This window comes from Callospermophilus lateralis, chromosome 7 (genome assembly GCF_048772815.1).
Source record: "Callospermophilus lateralis isolate mCalLat2 chromosome 7, mCalLat2.hap1, whole genome shotgun sequence".
Lineage (NCBI taxonomy): Eukaryota > Metazoa > Chordata > Mammalia > Rodentia > Sciuridae > Callospermophilus > Callospermophilus lateralis.
Window position 1 is genome coordinate 119,923,071 of NC_135311.1, and position 20,003 is coordinate 119,943,073.

The window sequence follows — 20,003 nt, forward strand, 5'->3', positions numbered from 1 at the left end:
CAAACTACAGTGACACAGCCACATTAATGTTTATAGCAGCTCAATTTACAATAACTAAGCAGTGGAACCAACCTAGATGCCCTTCAACAGATGAATGGATAAAGAAAATGTGGTATATATACACAATGGAATACTACTATGACATTTACTGGTAAATGAATGGAAATAAATAAAATAAGCCAATCCCCCCAAAAACAAAGATGGAATGTTCTCTCTGATATGTGGATGCTAACACCCAGTAAGGGGATGGGGAGGGGATGTGTGCAACTCTGGCACGCCCTGAACCTTACAGCACTAATGTGTGTGTCTGGCCCTTGCTCTGGACAGGTCCTGTGCTGGGAGTGTCTGTGTGCTCCTCCCCCTTCACTCTCTTGACAGGGGGCCCTGTGGTCGGTGCTACTGTGGATCTTATTAAATGGACAGCAAAGCTTGGCCCAAAGCAGGCCTGTTACTTATCCAAAGAGTAAATCCAGAGCTGAGATTGCCGGGCAGGCTCCTCCCAGACCCCAGGGCTAACCTCTACCTTAAACTGCTTTCCACCCTGTGCAGGAGTCCCTTTGCCCAGAGAGGACTGGGAACATGGCGGTGAACAGCCAGGCAAACACTGGCCTGGTGGCCCCTCCAAAGCCATCTGCAAACATTCCCTTCCCTCTGCACGAGATGCGCTACCCAAATGGCACCTCTGGGGGCCTCTGCAGGGCATGCACTGCCACCTCTGTGCCAGGGCAGCCTCCTTCTCCAAGTCACATCTGCCACTAACAGGGGAAGTTGGTTGGCTGGGGAGCGGGAGCTGGGGGAGGGGCTAAGAGAGGGGACTGGTTGCTCGGGGTACCACAGAGCATGCTGTCCTTCCATCCAGCACAGTTCTGTCCCCACTTCTCTGGGGTCTACCCTAGACTTTTCTGGGGTCTGCTTAATCCTTGCCCTCTGGAGGAAGGGTTCAAGGGACTGGTAAGACCCTGGCTCCTCCTCTGAGACCTAAGCAAGGGTGGAATACAGCTCACACCTACCAGGCACCTACTGTGTCAGGCACGATTCTGGACACATGGACAGAAGCACAGTCTTTAGAGGAGTCCCATCACACAGAGAGGAAGCTGAGGCTTAGAGGAGGCCTGTCACATGTCCATGCCCACATAAGCTGATAGACGGTGGAGCCTGGATTCAAATACAGGACTGTCCAGTTCCAGAGGCCTGGCCCTCAGCCCTTATCCTTCCTAAACCTATTGCTTCTGTGTCGGAAGCAGACAGGACATGAACTAGACAAGTCTCCATTTAGGCAGAGAAGTGAGCAAGGGAGGGGGTCAGGGTAGAGTTCAAGGCCCTGTGGTCACCAGGCTGTGAAGGCTGGAGCAGGCCCACAGGACATCACACAAGGGTCAGGGTGAGGAGGCAGCTACCGAAGAGGAAGAAGTGATACTGGGACCCTTTCCCCAGTGCCCCAGGAAGCCAGCCCCACTGGGCCTTTCCTCATCAAACGTGAGTGCTCAGCCCTTGTGTCCACCAAGTAACCCCAAGTCAGGGGCCCTGATTGGCTCAGTTTGTGTCAGGTGACCACCCTGATCCAATCAGCTTCTGCCCAAAGATCACATGACGGCTGCCCCTTCCAGGATCTGTGGATCGAGGAAGAAAGGCTGATCCTCAAAGCCTTCCATTGCTCGGAAAAGAGGGCGAACTGCCCGATTGAAACCTAGAGACACGACAAGGAAGGAGTTGGCAACACTGGCAGGATGCACCATAAACCAGGCGCCACCAATTCCCACCTTCAGACCTGAACCCGTCTGTCACTGCCACACCAGGCTTCCTCCTCTCCTCTGGGCCAGAAGCCCACCGCCCCTCAGTTCTAGGAAAGGAGGGAAAGTGACACAGAGCCACCTCCAGGACTTTCTCCAAACATCAGGAGCAAAGCCCTGGTCCCCAGGGCAGACACAGCCGGAGCCCCGTCCCCCCGGCACTCCCAGGCGCAGACACATGTCCTCCAGAGGGTTAGGCATTGGGAAGGAAGACATCCACCTGCGGACTCCCTGGAGCTCCCCGAGCAGGAATGAGCTCTGAAAACTGGTTGAGTGTATCACATTTCTTCTGGGAGAAGAGGGACATTTGCCCACAGAGCTTCCCAGGCCCTCTGCGGCTGCACTGGGGAGGCGCCCACCTCTGAGGAGTGTCCCTGGAGGGGGCAGCAGCAGCTGGGAGAATGGGGAGCAATCCAGGCCGAGGGACTGAGGAGGGGTGACAGTGATAGGGCTGGTCCTCCTGAAGGAGGAGGAGTAGCCAGAGGAGGCGTGGGGTGGGCACGGGCGGGCAGAGAGAACTGGCAGGGAGATGAGTGCTTGCTGTAGGAGACATGGCAAGGTCCAGACTGCTGGGCTTCATACCCAGCTGGGGACAGGGCCTGGGAGGCGCTGAAGTCTTTCCCAAATCTAAGAGCTGAAGACTCGCTGGTCCTTGTCCTTCTGATTGGGGGGGACCGTGGTGAGATGTTGACAGCACCTCACCGCCTGCATTCATTCCTGCAGTGGACTCACAAGCCTGTATAGGAAGCCGCCTCGGCCCCTCCACCATTGTCGCTCCAGGGACCAGCTGGCGATCCCTCCCGAGGCTCAGCCCATCACCCTGCCCAGTGCCCACGGTGCCCACGGCGCCCCAGCACCCGCCGCCGCAGCCCACAGCGCCTGTGCGCTCCCGCTCCCGCCAGCTGAGGCTTGCCCTTTCCGAGAATCGGTTGGGTTTGTTGCCAGCTCTGTCAGTGCCAGTCATACTTGTTATTGTAATTATGTGATTTAAATTAAACATCACATAACTGATGAAATACGAGTGTGAGAGGAATCTAGTCGCAGCGATGGAAGCTCCATCGGAGGCTTTGGAGTGACTCCACCAGGAGCGTCTCTGCAAAGAATTGCTTCCTCGATACTGTACCCCGCTAGAGGAGCCCCCCAGGGTCAGGGGACTCCGGAACAAGCTTCCCTGGGGACCAGCACCATGCCTGGCACACAGTAGGTGCTCAATACATATTTGCTGCCTGGAAGACCTGGAGCAAAACTGGAAATGGAGAATGTCATTTCGGTTTTGATGGACACAAGGTAGACACTGTGTGGACCATGTCCAGGGTCAGAGGAAAGGTCTCGATCCTGCGTTACACGATTGTCAATTACATGGATGTTGAAGTCATTTTACATTATGATGGAACATTTACGCTGTGTTTGGCACTTTTATGATGCTGTACTTGGAAATGAAATTTTAACTCACTACCCCGATCGTCGGTGAGGCTCCTATGGTGGGGCCAGCAACATTTTTTCCTGCAAATATTTTTAGCTTTGCAAGTCATTGTCTCTGGCACAATGACTCAACTCTGCCATTGTGACACCGAGGCAGCCACAGACACTGTGTAAATGTGCACAAGGCGTGCCTGTGACCCAGGGGAACTATCTACACAGACAGGCAGCAAGCCATGGCCGGCCAATCCCTGTTCTGTGGCGTGGGTCACCAGGCAAGGTGCAGTGTTGCCAGAGATACTGACACCAAGAGCCTCCTCCCCCCGCCCCACAGAGCTCACCTTCTAGCAGGGAGGTGGTCACATCAAAAGATGATTGCAGTTTGGTGTACCCAAAACAGTGGCTGGTGTGCATCCATGGTGCGGAGGGAGCTTACAGGGTGGAGGGGCGAGGTGGGGGAGGGGGCAGTGGGCCAGGTTTATGGACCTGCACTGTTTCGCCAGGTAGTCAGGTGGGGCGATGGGAACGGGCTTCCCAGGGAAAGGGAAGAGCGTGTGCAAAGGCACAGGGGCGTAGAACAGTGTCGTTCCTGTGCCAGAACATATGAGCCCCTTGGTTCGGCTGGAGCCCAGAGCAGGTTTCATCAGGGAGGGAAGGTGATTTTAAGTTTAGACTTTTTCCGAATCCTGTGGTGCACCCTTCACCGCTGGCTTTCCAGCAAGGCAGGGCCTTGACCCATCCCAGAGCATGGAAGGTGGCTGGGAGCAGAGGGCAGGCCAGAGGCTGTCTCTGCAGCCCCTGTGGGAAGCCACGGGGCTGTGAGGTGTGAGGTGGGAGAGCTGGCCACAACTGGCCCTAGGGGCGCAGGGGAGGGTGGGATCTGGGTTGGGTGACCGGGAGGGGTGTTCTAAATGTAGAGCTGGGAAGCTTCAGTGTGTCCAGAGCACAGCAACCCACCCCACATCCACCCCAGGTAGCCTGGAGTTGAGTCTTCATCAGGATCCCAGGCCCCGGGGGCTGCCTGCGTGAAGGTACGGGCAGGTGCCTCTGGGGAAGAGCCTGGGGAGGCCAAGGGGCCATTTTCAAAGGCCAGAGCTGAGGGAGCTGTGGCTCCCACTCCAGGGCTTGGCCTCCTAGAGGTCTGTTAAACCCGTCTAACATCTTGGGTTGTCTTGGGAAAGGGCTCGTCGTCACACGTAGAACCCAGGCCCCTGGCTGTCGGAAGGTGATCTTGGAAATCACTGTGCTGAGACCAGGTGTCAGCACTGAGTTGACAGAGGTTTGCTGCAGGGAGCAGAGGTAGCTTGGCCAGGGGCAAGAGCAAGAACCAGTCTCCTACAAGGACCTTGGTGCTCTTGGCTGACCACTGACCAAGACCCAAGGGCTTCCCTGCTTGCACCCTCCTGTCCAACCCTGGTGGCTGGTGAGAAGGGAAGAGGGCTTGGGAGCACCAAAAGGGCGGCGAGAGCCTCCCTCCCCTGTCTTCCGTCCCCCCAGCATCCTCTGGCACGGAGGGGTGGGTGAGCTCAGCACCAGAATTCAGGAAGCTTCAGCCCTGAGTCAGACGTGGGCTGTGTGCGTGGCTTAGTTGGGGGACGTCTCCTAGGGAGGCTCTCGGGGAGCACAGAAACCAGATGCCAATGACCCAGGAGTGGATGCTGCACGGAGAATGGCGCATCACAGCTGGGATATGAGGTGACAGGATTCTGGGGACTCTGCGTGTCCAGGAAGCTCAGAGCCCTTGCACACCCTGGTTTGGCCAGTTCATGAAGGAACCTTGTCCAGAGGCTGCCTGTTTCCAGGGATACCAGGATCTCCTTTCTCTCCAATTCCTTGAGAGTCCCTGTGGTCATCTTGGGGAGTGTCTCCTAGCACCCCCAAATCCTGACTGCACAAAAAGCTTCTGAGAAGAGATGGATGGCTCCCCACGCAGTCTGCCCTGAGCCTTCCCATTAGCAAGAGAAAGGCTCAGAGCTTTGTGCTGAGGAACTCAGAGCCACGACTTCCCTAATCAGCCACATGCATTAAACAGAGCGACTTTTATTTTGATTCTCCCCTAGCCAGATTCCATTAATGAAGCCCCATTTAACGGAAGTCAATTTACCAAAAAGAAAAAAAAATTGAGTGTAATTGCTTAAATACATTTTATGTTGTACTGCAACAGCAATTTACTGGGCGAACTTGGAATTCCCCAGGCCCCCCATAGTGAAGTTAATGTGGACAGAAAGGTTTGAAGGGGAGAATCTCTCTTTGTGTTTCTCTCCTTTAATTACGATTCTAAGAGGGAGCAAAATTAAAGAGGATCCTGGTGGGGTGGGGAAGAAGGAGGGAAAGAATAGGAACAGAAAGGAATTCAGCCTAAATGCTTCTGCCACCCTCCCTTCATGTTTGCCCGTAGGTGACACTCTAATGCAGTGGCTCGGTACCTGGGTCCTGAGTGGGTTGGCCTGGGTTCGAATCCCACCTCTGCCATTGAATAGCTGTGTGACCCTGAAGAAGTTCCCTTACTTCTCTCTGCAGCCAGAGGGTGCAGCAGGAAAGGGCACACAGAGCAGCAAGGGTAAAGGCAGAGAAGCTCAGAAGAGCAGTGTGTGTTCCAGGACCAAGCTCTTCTGTTTGACTAGAGAACTGTGTGCACGTGTGTGCACACCTGTGTGTTTGTGCACGCTCAAGATGAAAAGATAGACGGGTGTCAGACCAGGCAGGCCCCACTGAGAAGGTGCCATTTGATCAAAGGCCTGGAGGAAGCAAAAGGGTGAGGCAGCTGGAGGTCTGGGAGAAAAGTCAAGAGTAGCAGGCAGCAGGAACAGCATGTGCAAAGGCCCTGAGGCGGGAGCAGGCCTGGCCAGTCTTGAACAGCAAGGAGTCCCACATGGCTGGAGCCTAAAGAATAAAGAGAATAGAAGAGGAAGAGGCAGGAAAATGGAGAGCAACTGGCTTTTTTTAAGGCCTTGTAGGTCAACCTAAGTTACTCTGAGTTATTAGAGCCACTGAAGACTCACTTTGCTTTGTTTTATTTTCAGTTAACTCTATTTAGTTTTAATTTACATAAAATAAAATTGCCATTGCAAACGTACAGTTCTTTGGGGCTTTGACAAAGCTGTGCCTACCATATTTTAGCATTTCATTTAAGACATGGAATCTTTCCAGGGCCCTCTGGAACTCCCTCCCAGCCTACCTGCTCCCCTAACCTCCAGCACCCCAACCTCTCTCTGCCCCACCATGAGTCTTTTCCAGTGTCCCTGTGAACGGAGTCACCCTGTGTACCCCCTCCGTCCTCCCAGTGCTCGGTGTGAGACCTCTCAGTGTCCCCGTGCGTCCCACACACTGGCAGGTTCCCCCTATTGCAGGAATTTGAGCAAAGTCTGACACCATCTGGGTGGCCGAGTTTGCTGAGGGTCCTGCCTATTGATTCTTGGTCAGAGTCAAGAAAACTCTCAAATGCTCAACACAGAAGCCTGCAGAGGTGGGGACAGGACAGAGGAAAGTTGCTCAGGGTCCTGGGAGGTTGACCTTGGAAATGAACACTCTGGAGAATTCCTGAGAGCCAGAAAGGTGTGGGAGAGACTGGAGGTGGGAGACGCTCCCAGAGTTTCTCAAGTTAAAGCGACCTGGTTAAACTCATCACCTGGTCTCAGGAGCTGGGGAAGTCCTGCTGATTCCCAGTTACAATCTCCCTCATTAATCTCACCTTGCGCTTGAGACCCCAGCACCCCCACCCCACCCCACCTCATTCCATTTGGCAGTAAAGAGCCTTTGGTTCTGAATTATTCAGGAAAATTCTCCTATTTCTACTTCCTGTATGCAAATCGCCTCCAAGCTTTGTCATTGAGATAGAATTGAATTTGGCCTGGGGGGAAAAAAGAAGCCCACAATATCATTTGTGGTTCCTTAGAAAACTTAAATGACTCACCCTGTAATAAACTATTTTAAATGGGATCCGGTGAAATACAGTAATTGGTTTCTATAATAGTTCTCACCCTAGCACTGTGGGTTATATTCCTAGAGTTTGGTGTGTGTCAGCGATTTCATTATAGTAACAATTCAGTTTTGCAGGGTGTGAAACTCCTTGGTAAAGTCTTTTGTTTACTACATATTTATGAAGATCCACTTGGCCAGCCCACTTCCTCCTGCTCCTCCAGATCCTCTCCCTTGCTTTCTCTACCCTGCTCCATGCGTGGGAAGATGGGCCTGTGGGAAACCTCAGAATTCCCCCCTTTCCCTCTGGCTTTCTATTAGACTAGATCAACAGGAGCATCAGCAAGAGATTTGAGGAGGAGGAAAAAGTGAGTGAGTTCATTCTTTGCTCCCTCCTGATGGGGTTTTCCTACACCTGTTGTAGCCGCTCTGAAGACCTGGGTGCTGTGCAGAGTTTTGCCGTGCCGCCCTGTGTTGGGGCTATTTCTTCTTCTCTCTATTCCATGAAGAGGAGTCCCCCGGGATATTGTCCCCACCCTGGTGGTTTCTCTACAGCCTGCCCTCATCTTTGAGTCATTCATCAGACCCCTGGAGTCACTTCTGTGACAGTGCCACCTGCTTTCTGCTGGACCCTGAGCTGCCTAGTGTTAGGTTTGACGTGGGGACCAAGACAAAGAATCAAACAGCAGCAGGTGGTACCAGAGTTTGCTCCCACCAGGGCTGCAGCCACTGGATCCTTGAGGATGGTCCTCACTTTATAGACGAGGTCCCTGAGTCTCAGAGGGTTTAGGTGATTTCTCTAAGGTCACACAGCAAATTCCTGCAGGACCTGAGCTGCCTCCCCCTGGGCTCTGTGGACCCCTTTGCGAGATGATCCCAGGGAGACACACACCCGAGGAACTGGATGAGAATTCTGTTAAGTTGCTGTGGCAGCAGAGAGAACTGGGAGGAAAAAAATTAGGGCGTGAGCTCATGTGTGCCAGACTGGGGGCCAGGCGCCTTCCCCTTCACTGTCTCCTCCCATCCTGACGGCTCTGGCGTAGGTGCTGTTCTCATCCTCAGAGAGGTTAAGGAGCAGGTCCCAGGTCACACAGGGGAAGCCTGGATCTGAGCAGACATCTGTGTGCCTTCAAAGCAGGGAGGGGTAGGAAGGCATCCCGGGGGTGCTGCGAAGGGGCCCCTGGGGTCCTCTCAGGTGTGTGGACAATGCAGGAGGAGGGTCCCAGACCTTGGGGGGTTTACTCCAGGCAGAAAAGAGACGGAGACCCAGAAGAAGGAAGGGCATGGAATGTTTAGGGGGTGCGCAGAAGTAGTGCTGACCCTCTGCTCCCGGCCTGAAGGGTCAGCCCCCTGCTTTGTGCATCTCAGGGACCCTTGGGGAAAGGAGTCCTTGGAGAAATGGTAGAAACCCTCAGGCTCCAGGCCGCTGGGGGACCACCTGGGACCATGCAGCACCCTGCCGCTCCTCCCAGGCTGGGCTAAGCCTGGCAGGCTGGAGGAGAGGGCCACTCCTGGACGCCTGCCCTGTCCCACCTGGCTCTATCCCTGACCCACTGTGTCCTGTCCCCACAGGTTCACTGGAGCCAGCCTCCCGGCCCCTGTCATCAGCAGCAAGAACTGGCTGCGGCTTCACTTCACGGCGGACGGCAACCACCGGCAGCGCGGCTTCAGCGCCCAGTATCAAGGTAGGCAGGACCCCGGGTCGCTGGCCTCCTCCCCCTGACAGTCTGTACTGGGCCTCACCCTGCCCCCAAACTGGGTCTATGGACTGTCCCCTCACCTCTGCATCTCACGCCTCTGCCCTTGGGACTTATGCACCAGGGAGCGACACTTTCTGAATAAGGTAGCCCGTGCTGTCCCTCTTCAGGCCAGGCTAATGGGGACTTTCATACGAATGCCACCTAGGAGCCAGAAACAGTGCAGGCCTCCGACAGGCATCTTCTCATTTGATCCTCAGCATTACATGGCCAGGTAGGTACGGTCTCCTGACTCGGGGAAAGGGAGCTGAGAAGCTCAGCCAATTCCCCGAGGCCACCTGAATTGCTGCCTTGGAGCCAGAGGACCCCCCACCTTATCCACCAACCTTTAACCCACCTCCATACAAAGTTGGGGAGTGTCCCACATTTCCATTCTTTCTTTATTTTACTGAGAAAGCTAGTATATTAAAAACACAGGCAAAATCACTTTAGGGAGCATTGTCGCTGACATGCTCAGATCTGGGAAGAGCTGTCAGGTGGCAAGAGATCACACCAGGAGTGGCAGGTGAGATTGCAGGTAAACACATTTCGATGCCAATAATGACGCAGTTCCTAACCCCGGAGCCACCGAGAAAATGGAGCGGGCTAACCCAGAAGCAGGGAGCTCTCTGCAGCTGAAGGTGATCCAGAAACCTAGGGATGCAGGGGGACAGAAGAGGACTTCCTTTCCAACCTGAATACTCAAAATTTACCAACACCAAGGGTGGGTCTCCTCATGTGCTCGTTGACCCTTTAACTGCTACCAGTCACAGGCTGATGGTGGTTTTCGTAGATTTGACAATGCATTTCTATGGGGCATCTATTAATTTAAGGCCTTATATGAGGCCTTGGAGCTCCAAAGCCCAGGGACTTCTGTCCCACCGGGAGGTGGCTTGAGGCAGAGCAGAGCCCCCTCTCCAACGTCCCTGGGGAGCTTCCAGCTCTCTGGCTGGAAACTGGGCTAAAAGGGTCGCTGGAGGCAGAAGTGTCATCTTCAGAACCTGTACCTCTTGTGAGCGTCCTCATTCACTTAGCCTGGAGTAGGGGACACCTTTGAAACATCTAAAAAAATTAAACAAGAACCCCATTTGGTCTGTGGTGCTTAACAAAGCCTGGCCTGAGAGCTTTCATGGAGACGTTTGTCCTCTGCCCGGGCTGGGCTTTTGTGGGAGGGAAGCACCTGTCTGAACCTTTCTGTCGTGTTTTCCAGAAGAGCAAAAAGCTGAACTGAATGTTACAGTTTCTTTCTGCTGAGTGTGGGGAGCACTCGGGGGGTGGCTCCGTTTGTCATTGTAGTAGGTTAAGGCAAAGGGAGGTCAGGCGATGGCAGACCAGGTGGCTTCAGGAATTGCATACCTACTGTGCGCAGGACCCCAGGCCGAGCACCCGTGCTTGCTGGCCCCATACATCCCTCCCATAGCACGGTGGTGTATGAGGTTTTGTTCCCCCCCTTTTTTTTTCCAGTGGAGACCCACAGAGGTTGAATCACTAGCCCGAGATCACACAGCCCCCGAATGGGAAAACCTGCATTCACTCACACACGCACACAAGTTTGTCTGCAGAATCACGGGGCCATCTGCTAGGTTAACCCAGGAGAGGGGCTTCCTTTCCCTGTTTGACTGTTGGCTCTTCAACTGTGTTGAGCTGTCTCACCCCACCACAGCAAATATTTCTATTTACATACATTTAAATGCATGCTTTCCCCACAGTGCAGTTTACACACGTATCCATAGAACTACGGGGAAAATGTCATGAAGGGCAATTAACCCTTACTAATTGTGATGTACCCTGAACATTTCCTTCCCATTTTTTATGCTAAATTCATAACCTCTAAACTCATTTCACATGTCCGCAGCAGGGAACACCCCTCAGGCTGAAGAACCCTGTTTCAGCGCTCATGTCCTCACTGAGGTCAGGCCCCAGCTCCTCCACCCAGGCCCCTCCCACACGCCCCACGGGGGTTTCGTATCAGCTTGTGTTTGAGGGGCTTCAGCCCCATGTTTGAGGGGCTTCCTTGGTTGCGGGCGTCACCATTGATGTCGTTACTCCTGCAGTCAGTGTGTGCCCCATTTAACAGATGAGCAAAGAGAGAGTGCTGGTCTCAGGGTGTCAAAACCCCAGTTTGGCCCCTGGCAGTGTCAGTCTGGACCTGAAGTGCCTCGTGACTCCGAGGTTGACACATGATTAGTACACGGTTAATGCGGTAATTGTGATCCTCCCCTGGAACCTAGTTTTTCTAGTGATTTCCAGATGGCCGGTGCCTAGTGCAAGGAGGTACCGTGAGCATTTAGCAAGCACTGGCGACCGCCCGAGGAGGGGTCTTCGCCCTCAGCGCACGAACTTGGTGGGCTGGGTGGTGCTTCAGGGCTTAGCTGATAAGAGTTTCGGGAAGGGGCAACTTACAGGTGAGGGTGGGGTTCAAGGAACCCATAGGGATGGGAAGGTCCCCACCCAGGACCAAACAGCAGGCTTTTGCCACCACTAGGCTTAGAGGGGACAGGGGACCCAGTGGCAAGAGCTAGAGCCAGGGGAATGTGTGGCCAGCGCAGAAGGAGGGCCACTGGGATCTCTCCCTCCATCTTGCCATGCTCACCTGCCCACCAAACAGGAAGTGAGGACAGGGGGCAGAGGCCGTGCTCCTTGCCCTGGGAGGACGGTGGGGGTGCCAGTGGCTCCTCTGCCCTCTATCAGAGGTCAGAGCCCGATGGAGGAGTGTGCAGGATGGACCTGGAGGGGCGGTGGATGAAGCATCAGCCTGGGGTCAGTTTCACCCAGGCTCAGCTTTAGGCATTAGAGACTCACATGATTTATGGTCCTTCCAAGCTAATAATTACCAATCCCTAATTTGAATTGATGGATTTTTTTTCCCCCTCAGGGAAACAAAAACTAAATTAAAAAAAAAAAAAGATAAATGACCTACAACCGCGCACATCCCATTCTTCTTTCAGTCCAAGCACAGCGCAGGGGACTTTGTGTGCAGACCCAGTGGCACAGAGTCCCAGGGGGTCTGACTTCCAGTTGAGTCTCCCTCCCCTGCTGTCAGCACCTAGGCTATGGGGTTCCACGAGCAACGACGTGACACTCTCTGTGACAGCATAGAATGACGGACACTAGTGGGCCCTCGCTGCTCTCAAGGAGAACAGGTTAAAGAGGCACAGATGCCAATCTGCAGGCTCTGTGCAGAGTGATAAGGGCTGCAATTATGTCGATTAAGAGTTTTAGGACCAGAGATAAAGGGGCAATTAGTGTGACTGTGGGGACTTGTAAAAAGACAAAAAAAAAAAAAAAACAGGAGCAAGAAAAAGTCCAAGACTTAAAGGCGAGTCTCAAAAAGGTGCCAGAGAGACAGAAAAAGGCCAAATCTAAGGAAACACAAAAATTTAGGTATGCACAGACCCCAGCCCCAACACAGCCCTCCACCTGTTTCTGAGATGCCCGCATGCTGAGTGGTCTCCCAGTTTTAAACAGCCAGGAGTCAAAAAGAATCAAAAGAAAGAATAATATTTCATGACAAGTGAAAATTGTACGAAATTCAAATTCAAGTGTCCCTAAAGAAGGTCTCTTAGAACACAGCTCTGCTCGGTCATTTACGCTTTGTCTGTGACTGTGTCAGTGCCACCAGGAAGAATCCCACAGATTATGCGGGGTGGGGGTGGTGGCCTTCCAGCTCATAGCTTCACTGCCCGGCCGTTCACAGAATGGCTCTGCCCAGCTGCAGGCAGCCGGTCACCTGGAGCAAGGGTGAGCGGTGGAAGGTCACTGAGGCCTGAGACTGAAAAGCCAGGTGGGGTCCAGTTGGGGACATCCTGGGGAACCAGGCTTGCCGCCACCGTCCGAGGTGAGGGGTGAGCAGAAGTTCTGAGCAAGAGAGGTGGCATGAGGAGCTTTTCATTAAAGATCTGTGCTTGAAAATGAAAATCATAGGACGGTTAGGAGTCTTTGAGAACCCTGGGTCCAGGGCCAGAGTTTCACCCGAAGGAGGGGAGACGGTGAGGGGGAGACAGACCGGGAGAGCCGTTCCCCGTTCCCCGGTACGCCACGCTGAATTTGGGACTAACTGGATTTGGTGGCAGGAGGGTGGGGGAGGATGAAGGAGAGAAGGGCCTTGGGAAGCCTCTTAGGTGTGTGGCTTGAGTCACTGAATTACAAAGATTATTAATCAAGACAGTCTGGGGCAGGGACAAGGGACAGCGTTTGCTTAGTATAGGGGTGTCAGGGTTGGGGGGCTGTTCTGTGGGTCTGCGGCTCAGGGAAGAAGGGCCTGGTCTCTAGCTGAGACCACAACCCCCTCCCCAAGCGTAAAACACGTTCTTCAAGGAAACCTTAAAGTTCCTTCTTGTTCTGGAAGACACGTGAAGGTCCTGTCATTGATCTCTCTGCCTCCAGGTGAGGAATCTTGCCAGTCCTTCTCAGGGTATTAATTGCTCTTGTGGTTTTTTTTTTCTTTTTTCTTTCTTGAAGCCTACAAGGACTGATGGTGAGGAGAGCCCTTCTTAGATGCACCCAGTGATGACTGATAATCACACCTGCTGAGGGCATTCCCTGGCAGGAGGATAGTCCCATCAATACCCTCCTTATCTGTACACAGGGAGTGTCATTAAGTCACAGAGCTATTGAAAATAAAAGGATATCTTGGCAAAATACCTGGCACATAGTAGGTGCTCAGGAAACAGAACCCTTGACATCATACCCCACCAACTACCTTGACTTCCTCTGTATGGTGAAACCTTATGCAGGGAGAGCGTGAGGGTTAGTGCTGCCACCTCCTCCCCAGACACCTGCCTGTTGCCTCCCACTCGGACCTGATGATCGTCCTCTGGTGCTTCACTTCCCCTGCACCCCAATCCCAGCCCAACCCTGCTCTTCCTCTCTCTGCCTCTCTTGCCAAATCAACTTTGGTAGTGAGACATAGAAGATATTCCTCACTGAAAACCATTGACTCCTTTGCCTTCTGAATGCCTTGGAGCGGACTAGACTTCCCATTTGAAAACAGTTCTCATTGACTGAGATGCATGAGGCTGGTCGTGGACCCATGTTTTCCACCTGAGCGTGTGGCCTTCATGCTCAGGGCTCACCTACAGCCTCCAGCCAGAGACAATTCCTTGGGGCTCCCCTGTCCCAGCTCTGGCTCTCCTGTCCTCTCCGTTGACCTGCTGAGCTGCCAAACTCTTTCCAGCCTACTTTCAAGCTTTCGGGTCTCCAGGGGCCTCACCACAAGTTGAAGGTTGTTGCTACCAGGGCCAGGTTGCCACAAAGCGAAATGCCAGTCCAGAATAAGTCTGTCACCTAGGTAGAGACCCAAAACCCTGCACCGCTCCCCAGATTTCAGGTGTGCTTTCATCCGCCTCTTGTATTGCTGATATCAAAAGACCTGATGAGAACAATCTTAGAGGAGGAAGTTTATTTGGGGCCCCTCAGTTTCAGCATTCTCTGTCCATAGATGGCAGGCTCTGTTGCTCTGAGCTAGAGGGGCGGCAGGACAGCATGGCGGAAGAGTGTGGAGGGGGGAAATGGCCAAGGACATCACACCAGGAAACAGAGAGGGACAGGAAGCTCCACTCTCCAGAGACAAAATATATAACTCAAAGGTGCATGCCCAAGGACACCCCTTCTCCAGCCACACCCTACCTGCCTACAGCTACCCAGTTAATCCCCATCCGAGGATGAATGCACTGATTAGGTCAAGGCTCTGACAACCCTGTCGTCTCACCTCCAAACTTTCTTGCCTTGTCTCACATGTGAGCTTTTGGGGAACTCCTCATATGGAAACCCTATGACCCACCCTTTTGTCAGGAAATGAATTTAAAACACACATCCTTCTAACAGTTGGCCTTTCCGCCTTTCAGTCATCAAACTGATATCAAGAACCTTCTGTGTGCCAGGCTCTGCGTCAGCCCCTGCAGGCAGACATCTGAGCTCCTGGGTCAGGACTAGACAGACAGGACATGGCGTGCAGTGTGATACAAGTTTTGCTCCTGAACAAAGTCTTGGGAGGACAATGACTTCCAGAGAGGGCTGGAGAGATGGCCACAGGGAGGTGGTAATATTTGAGTCATGCCAGACAGAGGACAGGTGAGAGAGAGCGCTGCATTTCAGTCCCTGAAACCAGTAATTGATGGCTGCAGGGATTCCCTTCAATATCTTTCCTCTAGTCCTTTTTTCGAGCCAAATTCTCTAAAGTTGTTAATGAAGGCCACCAATAAGGACAATCCTACTATAGGGACTGGAACAGGCCATTCCCTATCTCATGGCCCCTCTACAATGCAAGAATCCTTTTTGTTAGAAATTCCAGTGGCTTCAAGATCTGCTATGGCTAACCAAGAAGCCACCCCATATGGCATCCTTCAGAACACTTTTTTTTTTTTTTTTGGTACTGGGGATTAAACCCAAGGACACTGAGCCACATCCCAAGCCCTTTTTTTTTTTTTTTTTTGGTTTTTGTATTTTATTTAGAGACAGGGTCTCATGAGTTGCTTAGCACCTCACTAAATTGCTGAGGCTGGCTTGCAACTCACAGTCCTCCTGCCCCAGCCTCCCGATCCTCTGGGATCACAGGTGTGCCTGAACAGGACACTTTTACAACCTTAGTTGCGGACGATAGTTATTCTTTTCTGCCATATTCAAGAAATCTCAAGCATGGTGCATTAGCAACTCATGAGTAACTTTGCATAATTTTCTTAGTTATCAGAGATCCTTCAACACCTGCCTTCTTAGCAATGGTTGCCAGAATTTGGGAGGCTTTTCTAGTGATTTCTGTGCCAATTCTTTGCTCTTTGTTAGCTGGAGCAGTGAATCCACAGAATGAACCCAGGCCCCCAAATGACCTCTGTTTTTCCATAGCAGATCCTGTGGAACCAGCCATCTGTGACTGTAGCCTTTGGTTTTCTTCTCCCCTTGTCCTGTCAATGTTGGGCACAGCTACCACATCTCAAGTTTTGCCAGATGTTCATTATTTTCCCTCCTAGTGGACACAGCGGTGATCTCTAATGGCTCGCTGATTTCTTGCATAGGCTTCTCCATTTGAGTCTTGTCACCTTTACATCTCAAGAACTTGACATCGTTGTTACTCACGATAGCTTCTCCAGCTTTCCTTAAGTCCTTTAGCGTATAGCACCAGATCATCAGTAGCAATAGTTTTGATGATTCTTTCTATGTCACCCAAACTAGGAGCTTGAGCCACTATCACCTACAAGCCAACTTTTATCCTATTCCAAAGCCTCTCCAGCGAATCTGACCAGAGGCATCCTGTGGTCATTGGCCATTTCAAGAGTGAGAACAATGCACTGGGCCTGGAAATCCCAAGCATCCTAGGGTTCTTCTCTCTGAATTCTGGATGTGTCATATGAGTAGCTAGAGTTGTAATGTTGATCCATCTCTGTGCCTTCGATTTCTCATTTAACATTTAATGTTCTTCTGTCCTTGGCTATGACAACATGTCTCCAACCTCTGAGATGACATCAGATATACTGCTGCTAATTCCTGCCTCCATTTGCAGACGTGGCGGCAAGCTGAGAGTCTCCTCAGGGGGTGTCCCAGGTTTAGGCTGCTTCTAAAGTTTGTAATTACAGCATCCACATGTAGCCTCACCCCTGGCCGGGCTTCCATTGAATTGACGCCTTGGCTAATCATCGCTAAGCCTTGCATGGCAATAAGATATGCCAGTACAGTAGCTAGTAGTGCGGCCTCTTCCTGATCAAGTCAGGTGTCCATAGTTTTATATTTATTCCGTGAGTCAGTTGATCTGGCTGCAGACATGCCATCTTTCACATTGAAGCTCCCTACCTCTGCTTAAGGGTCAGTGTTCTTCCAGTTGGCAATGAACAGCTGCAGGAATGGTGGCAGCCCCTACTAGATTCTCACCTTGACACATGGGATTGCAGGCATCTGCATCAATTTTATATCTTTGGCATAAATATGAGTGAAATCAGTAGCCAGTGTTCCCAATGCTGGCCTCATCTGGCAAAGCATTGTGGGTAATCGAAGCACATCCTCAGGGTGGGTGGTGAGGCTGTGGCAGAAGCCAACCTCAGTGGCAACAAGAGGGACTGACGGCAGGACAGGCAGACAACATTTGCAAGTATGAAAAGGAGATAGGATTTCAGGTTTTCAAGGATCACCCTCTGCAACTTTTTAAAATGTGGGCTAGAGGGAGTGACAAAAGAAATTCACGCAAAAGAGGATGAGTTTAGGCAGAATTGGTTTAGGCCCTTGGAAGAAGGATGCATGTTGGAGAAATTTTCTAAGGGTGAACCAATTGGATGTGAGAAATGAGTGGGCAGCAGGGGGAGTAAGGGCTGGCTCAGCAGGCAGGATACCATTTGGCAGACATTGGACGGTGACCAAAGTAGTGGAGGGACTCCTCCTTGGGGAGGGAAATCTGAATCCCTTGGGACAAAGAATCTAACTCCTGTTTCCTAGCACTCTGGGGACAGACAGGTCAGGCCTCCCTGTGCCCTAATGGGTCCTTGTCGCCTGTTAGATCAGCCCAATAACTCATGCTGCAGACTCGAGAGCCATTTGTATTGCCAGATTCTTCTAGCTAAATGTGTACCATGTGTCCCGCTAACCTTTACAACAGCGGGGAAATGTCTTGTAATTAAGCAGAATATAAAGAATGAATGGAGCCGCCTGGCAGTCTCCTGTAGTCATTATCACTCAGAGGAGATGAATGTACCTAGTAAGATTTCCATCAACCAGTTAGAGCCAGCACGCTTCTCCTGGGAGTCCTGACTGGGTTCACCTGTGGGGAAAAAGCACAAATATGTGTGTGACTTGCATTTTGTATATGATTATTTGTAGCCACGTGTTCACGTGTGCATGAATGTGTAGTGTAAGGGGGCTCGTGGACATGAATGCTCAGGAATGCATGGATATGTGTGCAGTGAGGGGTGTAAATTCGAGTGTAGCCAGAAACATAAAGCCAGCTCTGGGCTCCATTTGGTCTCCACTGCCTTGGTCATTAAAGAAAGAACAATTCCTTTTAGAGACCAGTGTTTCAATAGTATCATTGGCATGAAGCTAGTGGCACCCCACAAGTGAATGAATGTACAACCTGAATGAATACGTCCCATCAATTCTCTAGGTTCTTGCTATTTTGTCCATCTACTGGGATGCCCGCCACCTTCCTTTCTGACTGGGTCTGTCAATAGTGCACTCTGGAGTTCTAGAGGGAGATCTGCCCTCTTCTCTGATCCTTCACGCTTTGTCCACTTTGAAATGCCAAGCTAGCTCATCAATGAGCTTACTGTGGGTTCTCCATGATCCCCAATGGCTCACCACCCACCTGGGCAGACTTCAAAAAAAAAAAAAAAAAAGTGCACTAGATACAATCCCAGGTGTGACTGCTTCCCTGGGATTGCTCAAAAAACAAACTGAGGCCCCAACATCTGGAGGCAGTCTCTTAATGCTGATGTCCTTGGTGATGTGAGTCTTGCCTAGATCCACTTTCCTGACCCAGTTGTCCGTTTCCATACAGTGGGCCACACCTCCCCAGAGCCTGGCCTGCCTGGGCCAGCAGGGCCCTGGATGTCTGTCTTTCAGAGATTGTGTTGTTGGAATCAGAAACCTCTACCCCAAGAGCCATGGACCCTACGTTTCCCAGGCTAACAACATGGGAACAAGAATTCTATCCATGGGATGGTAAGGTGCATCTGATGATCATGCGGTAGCCAAAGGCCATGCAAGTGAAGAAAAATCAGTCACAAAGTTTATATGTAAATTAGAGGACCCCAGTAGCTTTTCAGGTTCCTTATTTAATTCTCATCACCTTGACAAGCTCCATCCCATAGTAAGTATAAGGAAGTGAAAGAAGAAAAACAGAATTTAGTTCCAGCTTGGGAGGCGTGATGATATCATCCCCTACTAAAAGCAACCCAATGAGTATTAGGCACCAAGCCGGCAGACTGTCAGGCCTTCCCGGGGAGGGATCAGGGGACAGAATCACACAGAAATCAGGATTCTTTCCTGGGCCTCCAGAGGGGATTAGGACAAGAAGAGTTTCCTCAGTACAACCGTGAGAAGAGAGGAAGAGGGGCTCCCTGCCTACTACATCTCACAGTCCCCATCAACAGCCACCAGGAAATCCTGAGCAGCCAGTGCCACTGGGAATGGCATCTGTGGCACATCCCCCTCCCTCCACTGGACCCTAGAATGGAAGACAGGACACAATGAAAACTCTGACTCTGTCCCTACTTCTTGGTCAGGAGTTCCTGAGCCGTCTTTGCAGACTGACCTCATATGGGCTACATGAGTCCCAGAGACCCCTGACCCATTCCTGTCCCGCCCCCCTCCCACAAGGGGTCCCCAGGGCCAAGAACTTGAACTATTCTCGTGGGGCTGGGCTCCTCCACTGCCCCTGGGGATGGCTGAACCAGGGATGCTTCCCCTGTCACACAGTATTAGCCAGGTTTGAATAATGTGTGTTTCCCTACTTATGCCCTCTGTTTGATAATGGGTCCACGTTAGTGTTCATTGGAAATTTTCCTGCTGGATACACACAGAGAGCAATGCACATTTATAAAAGAGGTTTGAATGCACACCGGGAGGCTAGGACTCTGGTAGTAACTGAATTTTATCAGGCATTCAGCTTAGACAGCGACTTACCAGGAGAACAAACCCTTGGCAAATTTTTTCCTTTAGCCAGAATGGGGGGTCTCCCTGATTGCTGTGGGCTTTGGTTTCAAGATGGGCGTGTGTTTCTTCAAGTCCACTGTGAGCACCTGAGTGTTCAGGGCCTGAGCTGGGGAGGAGCAGATGCTGGGGAAGGTCAAGGGTGCCCCTGGAATCGCTCCAGGGACAGGTCACAGAAAAGAAGCTGGAATTCAGCGTAAGGCACAGCTGCTTCCTCTTGTATGTCCTACAGCCTGTCACCACTGTGGACCCTAATTTTATTTTCTATCAAGTAGATACAATAATTACAGGTCAAAGATTTTGGAAAAAGGACCAAATGAACTGATTATTGAGGCCCCACCGTGTCTGCACCAGGTGCTCTTCTAGGCACTGAGGAGACAGCCGTGGGTAAAAGTTCTAGACTTTGTGGAGCTTACTTTGCAAATGTGGGTGACAAAAAAATGACCCAGTACATAATAGAGTATGTTAGAAAGTTGGGGAGACTAAGTAGGGAGGGGGAAGGGGGTGTGGG

The 20,003-nt window shown here is 51.8% G+C and overlaps 1 protein-coding gene across 1 annotated transcript in view; it reads left to right on the forward strand.

The window, feature by feature from the left end:
- Csmd2 (CUB and Sushi multiple domains 2) overlaps positions 1–20,003 on the forward strand; it is a 535,133-nt gene that overhangs the window by 248,088 nt on the left and 267,042 nt on the right. Inside the window, exon 6 of the mRNA XM_076862996.2 lies at positions 8,700–8,812. Within this exon, the coding sequence (XP_076719111.2) occupies positions 8,700–8,812 (113 nt within the window). The remainder of the gene's footprint in view (positions 1–8,699; positions 8,813–20,003) is intronic.